The sequence below is a fragment of the Mangifera indica genome, chromosome 8 (genome assembly GCF_011075055.1).
Source record: "Mangifera indica cultivar Alphonso chromosome 8, CATAS_Mindica_2.1, whole genome shotgun sequence".
In the NCBI taxonomy this organism is placed as follows: domain Eukaryota; kingdom Viridiplantae; phylum Streptophyta; class Magnoliopsida; order Sapindales; family Anacardiaceae; genus Mangifera; species Mangifera indica.
In genome coordinates, this window is record NC_058144.1 from 13,448,966 (window position 1) to 13,463,123 (window position 14,158).

Consider the following 14,158-nt stretch of genomic DNA (forward strand, 5'->3'; position numbering starts at 1 on the left):
TTTCTAAATTTAACATTTCGTTAGGGTTTCTAAAGAAAAAGGATTCAACGAGTGAGCGATATGTACGTTCCCAATATGATTACAGTCCTGAATTTAACCCTATTGATTTGTGGCGTGAATGGTCAGTTGATTCTACTCCATATAACCCTAGTTCCTTAAAGAGTTCTTACTTAAAAAGTCCTATGTTTAAATACTTATAACGTTTTTTAGCTTTTAATTTTTCAGGGAGGCGAGATAGTGCAGGTACTTTTGTTAAGGTTGAGTTTTATTTCTTGTGATGTATAGAGCATAACATTCAAGTTAATTTATGTTTTTGGTTGCTTACTCAATTCCAATTTGTGGTCCAAAAGAAAAATAAACCTTTGATTCTTAGTTCTTATATCACTCAATTAGCAATTAATTTGGGTTTATTAGATATTTCTAACCATAACATGCATATTGCTTGTGAAATTGAACCATTAGATATGACTTGTTTAGATAGGATAGGAATTGTGACAAAATAAGCAGATGGTAGTTTCGGCTTTGTACAGCCAAGACCAGCAGCAATGCTTTTTTCTTGACTTAGTAGGCGGCAGAGAACGACAGTAGAAGTTGCTACAACCAGCACCCACCCACCAGTGGATATTCCATCATCATCCTATACTTCTTCATTTGACAACCTTCATGCACTACTACATAGATTTGAACAGAAATTAGTTCACACGAAGCACAATCTGATGGCGTTTTTCCATTCTCAAGGGTTCATGCTGCCTTATTAGCCTCTCCATAATATTGACTATTATTCTTTTTCTATATATCCAAAGTAGTTTTCTTTCCCCTTTTCTTTTATATTTTCGTCTTATTTATTATGTGTGTTATGTTTAAACAGTGCAGACAATGTTTGGCTTCAGTGTGGGGGAAAGTGACAGAGGAAACCTTATTTTTCGTCTTGTTTTGTTGTTGTTCTTTACTGGTTAAAGTTTGGCTTTTGTTTCTGTTTTTCATTGATATGGTAACTAATGTACTCTTTCCTGGTTTAGTCAACCAAACAGTTCCATTAATTTCATTTTGAATGAATTAAATTGTGTGCATGGCATGGGATTTAGCTAATTAAGTATGAGAGCAATGCCACTGATTTGTTAGATTAACTAGAGGTATGCACTTAAACAAATTTTGATAATTAAGTGATAGAGCTTTGTTTGAAGCTAAGGTGAATTGATTGCACCCGTGAGTCTTGAGCTAAAAAAAAGATTGAAATATACATATCAATCTGTGTTTTCTTTGATGAGTAGTACTCTTCTATGCAAATATATCTCTAGAACTTGCTTTAAACCGTTTCGAGACCGCGTCATATATGCATGCATGAAAATGATAAAGGCCTTCTTGTTTAAACCCTTTAGCTTAAAAAGCCAACTAGTTTTAATTTCTCTAGTTAGCCCCTTTGAGTCTTATAAAGCCTTTGATTCTTTGAGCTAAAACCATATTACAAACCCAAACCTTCAAGCAAATATCCTTACCCAACCATGCATGTTAACAGGGCATTTAAACTGAATTTTGTTGCTAAGTGAATTTGCTATCTTGAAAATTTCAGTGTGGGGGAAACAAAGGACTTAAATATTTTAGGATGAGATTACGAAAAGAAATAGACATGAAGATTTGTTATTCCTACTACCTTATATTGTTATCTTTATCTTCTTAATTATTCAAGTGAAAAATAGAAATAAAAGAAAAATAAAAAGAGAAAAAGAAAGAGTTAAAAAAACAGAGAGAAGAAAATGATAGTAGCAAGGAATTACAAGAGAAATGTGATGAATATAATGGTTTCAGTTTTAGATTTTTTTGTCCCTCTATGTGTTTAAATGTTTTGTTAATGCTCATGGTTCTAATATTTTGTATCTATTAATCCTCACCTTTACCCGAAGCCCTGTTACAATCTAAAATAAAGTCCTTTTGATTTATGTCTGTATATAATCTAAGTGGTAGAGATTTGGTGCATAAGCAAGTCTATGGTCGAATGTTTTCATTGGAAGAACTTGAGCGAAACACTGAACCATTAAACATAAGTGGTATAAGTGATAACCTTGAGGAGATTCACCAAAAACTTCATACATGCTTTAGAATGCGATTGTCTTGATTTGTCTTTATGTGTATCTCCTTCTGAAGTTTGATTATTATGTGTGTTATTGGTTAAATCTTGGTTAGTTTGAATCTTAGAGGCATCCGTTTTAGATACACTATATGTCCATTTTCATCAAATCCGAACACCCATCTCAGATGTTGCTCATGTTAACATCATATATCAAATTAATTCCATTTTTTCTTTATTCAAAACTAAAATATCTCATCAATTGGTTTAAACATGCTCAGGACTAGGACATCTTATCAGTTGGCCCCTAATACAACTCATAATGACCTATACTTGTAATTAGGGTTATGTTTACAAATATGACCCTTTACGAACTCTCATGGGCACTAAATCAATCCCCACATTTTATGAATAGTGTCAACATTACCTTTTTAAGATTCAACTCAAAAACGAAAAACTTGGCATGGATGCATTGTAGGTTATTGGAGTGTATTTTATTTGGTACAGGTGTACCACAACATGTGTGGTTGTGCACATGGCACCCCAACCTATACAAATGCAATTTAAATGGTGTAAGTGCACCCTAGTTCCTATGGACGTGCACACGACATACCAACCCAAATGCATGGCTAGTATGCAGTGTAGACTTCAATTTCCACCCAAGAATTTCGTCATGCCCAAAATACTCCAACTCCTAGAGATTATATTCTACTTGGCATATGCATCGCTCCTCTAGCATCCTTGTCGCACGTTCGACGTGTGCACAACCCCTCTGACGAGTGCATAGTATGGTGACAATGAGAACATCACTAGATGCACTGCATATTTGACATGTGTGCTATATGTTATTAACGAAATATTCACCTGACGTGTTACACATTCGGTATTGTTTGCTGCAAGCCTAGCCCTTGGCGACGTCAACGGAGACCCAGCAAAGAGCCTAGCGCAAAATCCTAAACTCTCGATGTCTGTAATCGTCGATCATCATCATAATGGTATACATTTCCATATTTCAAAGATATATATATATATATATATATATATATATATATATATATACACACAGACACACATATAAAACCAACACTAGCACCTATATAATTTTAATCCTTCAAAAATATCTCCACATAGCCACATAGTAGTACGATCATCAGCAAATGCATATATACACATAGCAATATGAAAATCAATATCACAAAACTGTAAGTGCAGGAAAGTAACAATTAGATGCCTTTGTTTTCTTCTTTTTGGAAATCTTTCTCATATTTTCTTTCTTTACATGCCTAAGAACTGAATCATACTCCATCAATTCATACAAACATTATTTCAACCATTATATTGCAATCCATCATCACCAATTAATTAATTCTGAATTCATGAATGCATTTGTACGTTTAATCTCCTTATACATACACATACATACATACATACACATACACAGACAATCATAATAATCGAACCTCTGGAAACATTTATATATTTAAATAAATATATATATGTGTGTGTGTGTGTGTGTGTGTGCATCAAATATCAACTAATTTTATAGTACATAGATGCAACAGGGAAAGGAGGATCAAAAGCCTACCTCTTCTCTGGCGATCACGTCCGTCTTCATGTGGCAGCAGTCTCCTCGATGACCTCCTTCTCTGATTGGCGAATGGAAGGTTCTTCGGTCTCTTTTGTTGTGTAAGAAAAGGTTGCTGGCAATATAACAATTATTTAGTGGAGAAGAGAATTCTTTTCTTTGTGCAAAGGAAACAAACAAGAAAATCAAGCAGAGAGGTTTCAGAAAACTGTCTCCTTTCTTTTATGCCATTGTCCCTCCAAAATGCCTTCTAGGAGAGTTATGCCCAACGAGCGTTACTCAGCTAGACATATATTGAAGGAAAAATGTGTTACACCTACGCACAATTGGTGATAGGATCTGCATTTTCCATATAAAACCTTCTACCTAAACAAGAGGATTTTATGTGTGTGTGTATATATATATATATACATACATATATATGTATACACATATACATCTATATGTATATAAATACATATACATCTATATGTATATGTGTACATATACATATACATATCTATATGTACATATACATATAGATGTATATATATATATATATATATATATATATATATATATATATATATATATATATATATATATGCATCTATATGTATATGTATGTATGTATGTATGTATGTATATAGAGTATGTGATATAATTGTGAGTATCTAATTGTGTTTAATGTTTATTACAAAATTGATCCGAACTTATGTTCAAAGTTGATTATGACTTGATTTACATAAATATTCCTCAAAATGGATCATAATATCTAAAATTTGCATCTCTTGGTGTTTTGATTTAATGCATAATTCATATGTTTCATTGCATTGTCTTTCAACTTAAAATTCTTGAAAATTCATGTGTCTCCTTTGCATAAATGTTTATTCATGATTTTTTTGGCCAATCATTTTATGAAAAATGCTAATAGTTTCTCAAATTTAAGTTTTTCCATATCATGACTCTTTGAGAGACATGATCTTTTTCTAGTACTCAAACTTATTTTTATATTGGTTATCATGTTTAGTTAATTATCATATTTATATTTGTAGATGATATTGATGTCTAGGTATATTTTTTTACACTGCGTATAGATATCTAGTTGACATAACTTGCGACATTTTATTGATACTTGTGACATATTATTGATAATATTTTACTTAACTATTAATTGTAATCATCTTGATTTGTTAGAATTTTTTTTAGATATATATATATATATTTGTTTGATGATATTAAATTATGATGAATTGATTGATATTCTTTTGGATTGAATGTTTGATGAATGGGTTTAAGGTTGAATGAAGTTGAAAATTGCTTTAATGTTCATTTGGATATTGGAATTGAATTGGTTGATGATGATGGATAATGTTTTATGGGATATTGACATTGAGGTAATTGCTTTTCAAATTAAGTTACTTGCTTGAAATGATTGTAGCTTGGGGTTGGAAAGAAGTTTTGATGGTATAAATGCATACATTGAAGTGTATTTGTTGTTAATTAAAAAGAGATTTATAAAAAATATAGAGGATATCACGTTAAAATTTTTTCAAAATCTTATCATATGAATTTGCTTTAATACCAAAGCTTAGTAAATATTTTTGTTAAACTAAAGGGAAGCATATAGACATTGACTAAAGGGGAGAAAGTTTTGAAATTGAAATTGTTTTAGCCTTAAATTGGAAATCAAATAAAAAAATTGAGTTTTAATTTATTTTTCTTTTATTATTGTTTTTTATTTATGACAAAATGGGAGGGGGGAGATTAGTTAAGTTTAAATGGGTTTATAAAATGAAAATAAAAAAAGGGAAAAATTTTTTTTAACGAACATTAAATTGAATTGTATTGTTAAAGTAAGAGGAAGTTTTGTAAGTGAGAGGAAGCTTCAAATCTTTTAAAAGATTTTCAAACACTTTTCACTTGTTTTTCAATATCTAAACTTGAGTTTTGTATAAATCAAAAAGGGGGAGATTGTTGGGATGTCCATCTCCAAATTTAGGATGTCGATTCCTTTGCTTGTCCCATACCCGTTCTTGCAAGTTTAGAGCTCTCGAGAATTTTTGCCAAATGAATAGAGATGCCCATCTCTATGACTGGAACGTCCATCCACTTTCACGGGATGCCCATCTCTTCACGTTCTGAAGGTGCAAGACAAGATATGGGTCCAGAAAAAAGGACGCTCATCCCTTGAGTGGCGTATTTCAAAAATTCGATCGTTAGACGTTAGATTTAAAGCCACCAAAGTCAAAATGTGTAAGAGAACACATACCTCAAAATAGGACACCTGTCCAATCATGTTTTGAAGGCCAAAACATCATTATAGAAGTTAAACAGATACATTATCCCAACCGACGGTCATTTGAGTCATTCTAGCTATCCAGAACTATAAATTGAAGACTTTTTGATAGGGAATAGGTTAAAGAATATTAATGTAAAATCCTATACTTTTTACTTCTCCAAAAGCTTTCAACTCACATCATTGAGGGATATCCTGCACTTATTCTTTGTTTTAGTCTTTGTAAAGACACTTGCATCTAAATTTTCTATAATTAAACTCTTGTGGGCAAAATTCCAGATAAACTATCTGGATAATGGAGATAAGAGCACCAAGGTACTCATAAACATCTCTATCCCTCTCTCTTTATTTTATGTTTTACTTGAGTGTTGAATGATTTGATAAGTTATTGAGTATTGTTTTTGCTTAATTAATTGTGAATATTGTTGAATCAATTGTGTGATTGTGTTTTATTGTACATTTTGTCTAAAGGATTTTGTTTGGTTTAGAGTTTTAAAATAATTCAATTCAACCTCTTTAACATTATTAATCATTTGAGATTTTTCAAATTTGAATATACTAATCTTTAGACAATTTCAAATTGACTCTATTACATTTAAACCAATTTTAAGTAGACCTTTTTGGCCTTGATCTCAATCATATCCAGCCTTACTTAAGTTATAGGAAATCAACAAATCTGTATTACATGCAAATTAAGCCATTTTTTAAGATTATTTAATCATAATTAATCACCAAAATCTGTAAATCATGTTCATACTTGAGTCTTACTTTACTAGTTCAAGCATAGAAGAGGCTGTACCCATTACCCCTTCTGTGCCTTTTTATTGTAATAACTGTTTTTAAATTTCAAGGAAGAATTTCGGGTTTTAGTTGAAATTTCAGATTCAGGTTCGACGAAAATACTATGTTCATTTTTTGCTCTCAAACACAGAAAAATTAATTATTTTATAAAAAGATAGAAATGATTTTTTTTTGGAACGATACTGTGTCATAGCAAAATCTGGACAAAAGTTATAGAGGTGTGTATAATTCAATTTAAATTATAAAATCAAACTAAATTATTTAAAAATTATGGTTTAGTTTTTAAAATAGTTTAGTTTGGGTTAAAATTTTTTAAACCATTTTTTTAATTTAGGTTACGGTTTAGACGATTTTCAAACTAAACTGAATTATAAATCGTATTTTTTAAAAATAAATGAATATATATTATTTAATAAAATTAACTAAATTGTAGTTTTCTAAAACATAATATATACGGGTAAAATAAATATAAAATATATATATATATATATAAAGAAAATGACAAAACAAATATAAAAAAATAAGTTATACACCTAATTATTTATTAGAAAATGATAAAACAAATATTAAAAAATAAGTTATACACCTAATTATTTATTAGAAAATTATATATATATATATATATAGAGAGAGAGAGAGAGAGAGAGAGAGAGAGAGAGAGATATGAATGATTTTAAAATAGTCAAATTAAGATAGTTAAATCATGTGTTGTATTGTATATTAAAAGCTCAATTCCTTTATCTTGTATTATATTATACGATACGTCTTTAAAAAATTAAAATAATAAAATATAATAATTGATACATTATTATTTTGAAAAATGTCCTAAACATATTTAATATTTTAAAATTTTTTTTATACATCTCTAATATAATATTATTTTTTCTAAAAAAGTGTATCAAATCGTATTAATAATATATATCATATCGTAAGATATGTATTGTATTGTATAATATATTTACTGTATTATATTAATTTGATATACCTTATAATACATATCGTTTTCTATTTATATCGTATTATATCATATGATACGTATTATATATTTTAGAGTATTGATAACTATGATTTAAATCATAATTTAAACTGAATTAAACTATATTTTTTTAATCCAATTGGTTTAAAACTTAAAATAATTTAGTTAGGTTTAAAAAATTTTTTAAATTGTTTTTTTAGTTTAGTTTAAAAAATTTGTCAAACCATCTCAAACCAAACCGGACGATAAACACCCCTAAAGAACCACCACAAATACAGTCACAGAACAAGTTTATCCGAAAAGCCAAACAGTGAAGTAGCTACGAAGCGCCTATCCAAACCATTCCCTCCCCTTCCGAGCTTGTCGAATCGACGAAGCGGAGGCGAAGCTCTCACTCAGTCACTGCTTCTTACAAACCACGCATTTTAAACACTCTTTGCTTTTTAATCTAAGCTTTCATGGCGATGCACTTCTCATCAGCGATGTCTGTTCGTTCCATTTTCCAGCCCAAACCAAATCCTTCCAAATCCCTCCTTTTCCTTCCAGGTTCGCTAAATCAATCCTCCTTTATTATTCTTCTTTTTCTTATCAAAATGTTTTGATAATTTTTTAAAATATTTTTAACAGAATCTTACCATAGAAGAGCTGAGAGCGCCACGTGCCATGCTAGCAGTGTGAATGTGAGCAAGTGGAGCTCAGCTGGAAACTACGTTAGACTTGTGAAACTCTCTGGAAAATCCGTCGCTGTAAAACAATTGGTGCACATGAGGTCAGGGGTTTTCTTTTTGTTTTTTTTTTTTTGTACTTAATAGTTCAATTGATAAAATAACTTGTTTATTGTTTGTTAAAATGTCCGGCTGAATTGTGATTGTTATGAATAATGCAGAATGGGATTTGTGAGGTGTGCAACTATCGAAGAAATTGAAGCAGAGAAATCTTCCATTGAGAAAGATGTTGTGAGTGTTCTTGTGATTGTTTGTTGCACTCTGTTTAGTATCATATAAAAGCTTGTTGTTGAATAATCACTGTGCTGGATAATTTTCAGAAAGCTAGAATGGAAAAGACTATTGAAATGGTTCGGACGAATTTCAATTCAGTTAGGACAGGGCGAGCAAATCCAGCCATGCTAGATAAGATTGAGGTTTGAATTCATGTAACATTTCCTGTGCCAATTGCATTCTGTTCTTTGTTGTTGAATCTTATTTTTGTGGATGTAAAGCTGGACTTTGGTTTAAATTTGGAGTGATGGATTGTGTTGGAATGATGCATAACCTAATGAGCCGATTATAGATACTGATATGTGATATGTACCAAAGATCTTAAAGCTAAGACTGTGAGTTAATTGCATAAAGTTTATAATATTAATTCAATGTCTCACTTTTTCATCCTATGATATTTTCCTGTCTATTTTCCACTACACTATCTGGTGCTACTCTGAGCCACTGTTTCCTGTTCAAGTTCTAATTTGTGATAAATCTTATCAGTATCTCTCCTTCTCTCCTTTTTCATTCTACACTTTCTGGTTGCCTGTTAGAATTATGGATTGGAATATGCCTTCATCTGCTATAGAAACTAAAGCTTACATAATAGATGAAGATGGCTATCACTAAGCAACACTAGGAAAATGTATGTAGTTTCAAGAAATGCAGCAAGATTTAAAAAAAAAAAAAATGGTATTCATTGACTTCAGTCTTTTGACTAGTGTTGTCATGCCTCTTTTATAAACCTGTATCTCAATGCCTTTTTAGGTGGAATATTATGGAACTCCCGTCAGCTTGAAGGGCATAGCCCAAATCACCACGCCTAATTCAAATTCTCTTCTAGTTCAACCATATGACAAATCAAGGTACTCCATAAATTCGAGGCCATGAATTAAGTTTGGCATTGTTGAGTACCAACCTATATATCCAGTTCTTCTATTCTGCAATAAACACCAATCCATGCTAAGAAATATTTGAAAAATGTCTTTTCAAATCTGCTTTGTATAGTAAGCTGAGAAAATGTGTGTGGACCAGTTAAGCTTCTCTGACCTTTTGCCTTATTTTCTTTGACAACCAAATTAATATAATTTTCTGGATTTAGTGAGCAATAGAATACTTTTTGGTTTTTCCAGAGTATGTCCTGTGGTGTTTGTATTCTTTATCCTCTCAATTCATTTTACCTTTTCATGTTGTTTGTTTCAGCTTAAAAGCTATAGAGAAGGCCATAGTAAGCTCCGATGTTGGTTTGACTCCAAACAATGATGGTGAAATGATACGTTTGACCCTTCCTCAATTGACATCTGAAAGAAGAAAGGTATTTCCCTTTTTTATCCCAAATGTGGAAAGATTCGTTGTATGCTATTATCACCAATAGTGTAGAGTTGTTTAATCCCCATGAAATTATTCATTGGTGCATATATTATATTCTGTCTTTTGTATGCTCTGTTTTGGTTTTTTTTTAGTAGCAATTGAATAGGTCCACTTTTGTTGAAGACCGCAAACTTTTATGTGTTTCATCCCTTGGAGAATAATTAGATCTTCAATTCCACTGTCTCCTGAGTGATGTGTCTGTATAGAATAGATAACTGTTCTGTCTTTCTTGCATCTTATTTCATCTCTTTCTTTAAGGAGGATCTGGTTGCTTTATAAGTTCAATCTTAAAAATCAAGTGTTATATTGATATTGCATGAACTTGACTTGTTTTTAGGAAATGTTAGCATATCCGTGATGCTAGACTGGCCTTCAAAGAGGCTTATTTCTTTGTTAATATATTTTCAGTTTGTAATTATAATACAGTTTCTTGTGAGGGTGCATGTGTTGAAAAGTTTACTATTTTCTGGTTACTGTATTCATGTATCTAACATACATATTAAAGAACAGATTGTAAGTGACACTCTATTTTCGTCACAGGAGTTTCAGCAAGACATTCTTTTCTAAAGTTGACACAGTGACAACATCCATGCAAAATTAATATTTTTTCTGGATATTTTTTAATTTTATATTCAAGCATATTGTTCTCTAAGTATATAAGTGATTACTATAAGTTCATTCAATGTGATTCTAAAAACTGAGATTATGGAAGTGTATTTATTTATAAATTGCAGGAATTATCAAAAGTTGTGGCCAAACAGGCTGAAGAAGGAAAGGTACTTATGGTTTTATCCATTGTTTGCGAATTTACCAAACTTTGTAAATAATCCTTCATATAGAAGTTCTGTAGGGTTTTCATGGTCTCTCTGTGTGCAAATTTAGTGATTGACAGATGCCAAAGAACTCAAAAAGGAAATGTTTTCTTAAATTTCTAAAATTCTGTGTAAAATTTTTAAATCTGAGTTAAAAAAGGGAAAATGTAATGGCTTAAAGTCTGTTTGTAAGACTTGGAATGGTAATTGATTAGGTTTGATCATGTTAATAAAAAACAAACTATATACATGCATTTTAAATTATTTTTTTATAAGAAATAATATATTAAAACTTGACAGTAGTAGTTGCTGGAATTTTGCTCTTGAATAATCTTGCCAGATCAACCATTTCAGGTTGCATTGAGGAACATAAGAAGAGATGCATTAAAAGCATATGAAAAACTTGAAAAGGTATCACTCCCTAGGTCAACATACTCTCAGTACAAGTCTTATTATTGCTTCTGTGCTGCATTTTCTCTCTTGTTCTACATATATCTCTCTTTTACTTCAATTAGTCTCTACTTCATCTTCAACATTTTGTTGTAGGAAAAGAAGCTCTCAGAAGACAATGTGAAGGATTTGTCAAGTGATTTGCAGGTAATTTGGTTCTCACTTGTGTGAACCATGTTGTTTAAAGAGCTTTGGACCTGGGCTGAAGTCCAGGGAAATGCCAACTTAAGTCTGAGCTTTGCTAGGCCATCATGATAACCTCCCTCTTCCATGCACACAAAGGAAGTGGGAAGGGGTGTAATAATAATTATTCTAGCAAGCATAAAAATTTTTCATCAACATTGCTTCCTGAGATGCTTTCAGAAATCTTTGGGAATCCTGACTCTCTTTGTTGTATCCTCATTTTGTAAGTTCGCTTTCATCAGATAACACCTTCCTAGTGCTTCCTGAAGTTATTAACATCTCTTTTCTATATGCAGAAACTGACAGATGGGTATATTAAGAAGGTTGACAGCATCTACAAACAGAAAGAGAAGGTACACTTTGTTTTGATAAAACTGATGGTGCTAGATAAATGCCTGATGAATTCAAAATTAACACAGAATTGAAAGGGAGAAAATGATTAAAAAAAAGTTTGTTTTCTTCAGAGTTATAATTTCAAGATGATGTGAATCCAACATCCTTTGTATCTGATATTGGAAAACTCTATTACTTGATTAGGGTTATTATTCTTAAAGTTGGTCATGCCAATATGATTAGGAGCTTTTCCATTGCAGAATCTTGTTGAGCAGTTAAAGAATTCCACAAATAGCATGTACTAGAGTAATTTACCTGTTCAAAAGTAGACCTATCTTCTTTGTTCTGAACAGGTATAAATCAGCATAACCTTTCCAATATAGATAGTTGTGCAGGGGTGCAATTAAGGTTGAAAATGCCCTGTATATTGACGTTTTTATGTTAAATCATTTATATTCACATAACCTAGTTATAAATTGCTTTTCTTGGCCCTTACTTGACTTGGTAATGTGACAAAGTTGGGTAGCTAGTTTGGTCAGAACTCTCTGGTTATAGTAACTTTTTATTAAATAAAAGGATATACTGTTTAGCAAAAGGTTCACTACTACAGTACTACTCCCATTAGAAATGCTGAATGAAAAATGTGGATGAAAATTAAAAAGGGTTATGATTATATACTTGGTTAGCCTGATAGTAATGGATGGAGGGTAAAATTGTCTTATTTTGGAGGAAGTGACAGGGTCTTGTAGTAAACCTTAGAGAACTTGGGAGATTTGCAGAATAAAATGGTTAGCGTTTTGTAAATTCATACAAACCATGTTGCTAAGTAGACAATGGTAGGAAATTGTTAGTTTGCAAGAAGATGATACTTCATCCTTGGATAACTTCATTATTCCTCCAAGCAGCCCAAAGTGTTAGAGGAAGCAAAACTTAGAAGTCCTGAAGGCTGGCAAACAACTCAAGCTTTTATAGTTGTTGAAGTTTAAGAGCCATTTATTCAATAAAGGACAGCTCATACTTAGTGAAGTTCGAGGGCTTTTTAGGCAATTCAATATTCAAAATGGACTTCCCATCTGTGTCTAGCCAATCATTTTTTACTTGCATTTTGCTGCTATAGATATTTTTGTCTATTAAGTTACTTGATGGTGCACAGTATGGTAGTTGACGCAACAAATTTTTTGTTTTCTTTCAGGAGTTGCTGAAGATTTAATTATTGTTTGCTGACAGATGTAAATGGTGAGCTATGTCCTCAGTGAATCATAAAAGTTAGCTTTCTTTTTTGGGTGAGTTTATGGTGGATATTGTCTATGCCCCTAGAAGGACATTTTTGATGCTAATGAGAAACAATGATACTTCACTTCAAAATGAAAGGTGGAAATCTTTTCTTATAAGCTTTTGGTAAAAGTTGTTTTTGTATAGCAACTTATATGCTTATTTCCTGTGAACATTGAAAGGTGACCAAGCGATGAGTTGGACTGTTTTAGACGGTTGTCCCACAAATAACTGTTATGTTTACTGTTGAACAACAAAAAATACCAGTTCCATTTAGTTTTCTTTTCCTTAAAGTGTGCAACATTTCTATGACCCATGCTTTTATCTTGATCTAGTTTACTTGTAATGATGACTGAGGTTTAACTTTCAATCATAGTGATCTGCTTATTGTTTACTGTACAAAATGCATGAGGACTCTGGACCATGCCAGATCCCACAACAAAGACATAAAGCACTTCCTTCTTGTCTTAGTCAAGCTTTGACAAACAGTTACTCTATATATTGCAAAATTGCATGATGGTACAACGAATTCCTCTATTATTTGAGCTTTCTCGCTGTTAGTTTATTATAGCCTGCTTTATACATAGAACTCTATCTAGATACATAAAGCAAATGCGTTGCCCAGCACGTGTTGCCCAACCCATTCACATCCCCTTGAATGTGTAAATCCTGCATAGCGTAACAGAAAATAGTTCAAATACTTTTGAAGAGACTGAATCGTAGCTATTTGTTATATTTCATCAGTGGGTCTCATATCTCCTGTTGTTAGAAGATAGTTCCCGTTGTTGGAAGATAGCTTTATGTTGTTAGAATGCTGCAAATACAAGCCAGTTTGCCCCAACTGGCTCTTTCTTTTGAGATGTGAATGTTCATAAACATTTTAGTATTGGATTAGGAATAGAAATGTTTTACTAACATAAAATTGCTTATCCAATTGCAATTTGATGTCCGCCACCGTTTGTGTGCATATGTTGCTTTGACATGAAGCTAGATTTTGAAATTAGTGGCTAGATGAGGTGAGACTTATCTGGTAAAATGAAGATAAGCAGCGC

General features: G+C 31.7%; 1 protein-coding gene across 1 annotated transcript; it reads left to right on the forward strand.

Moving 5' to 3' along the window:
* The first annotated feature begins 7,953 nt into the window (after window positions 1–7,953).
* LOC123224574 (ribosome-recycling factor, chloroplastic-like) lies at window positions 7,954–13,393 on the forward strand. The gene is made up of 11 exons (XM_044648307.1): window positions 7,954–8,251; window positions 8,333–8,474; window positions 8,592–8,661; window positions 8,751–8,846; window positions 9,454–9,551; window positions 9,889–10,000; window positions 10,791–10,832; window positions 11,223–11,279; window positions 11,415–11,465; window positions 11,798–11,854; window positions 13,027–13,393. The coding sequence occupies exons 1-11, from the start codon at window positions 8,164–8,166 to the stop codon at window positions 13,042–13,044; spliced, it is 831 nt and encodes a 276-aa protein (XP_044504242.1). The 5' UTR covers window positions 7,954–8,163; the 3' UTR covers window positions 13,045–13,393.
* Window positions 13,394–14,158: the final 765 nt, after the last annotated feature.

Bases quoted from the DNA above. Each gene is read 5' to 3' on its own strand.
- LOC123224574 (XM_044648307.1), top strand. From the start codon at position 8,164: ATGGCGATGCACTTCTCATCAGCGATGTCTGTTCGTTCCATTTTCCAG. The intron at 8,252-8,332 runs GTTCGCTAAATC...TATTTTTAACAG, and splicing joins ATCCCTCCTTTTCCTTCCAG to AATCTTACCATAGAAGAGCT. The intron at 10,001-10,790 runs GTATTTCCCTTT...TATAAATTGCAG, and splicing joins TGACATCTGAAAGAAGAAAG to GAATTATCAAAAGTTGTGGC.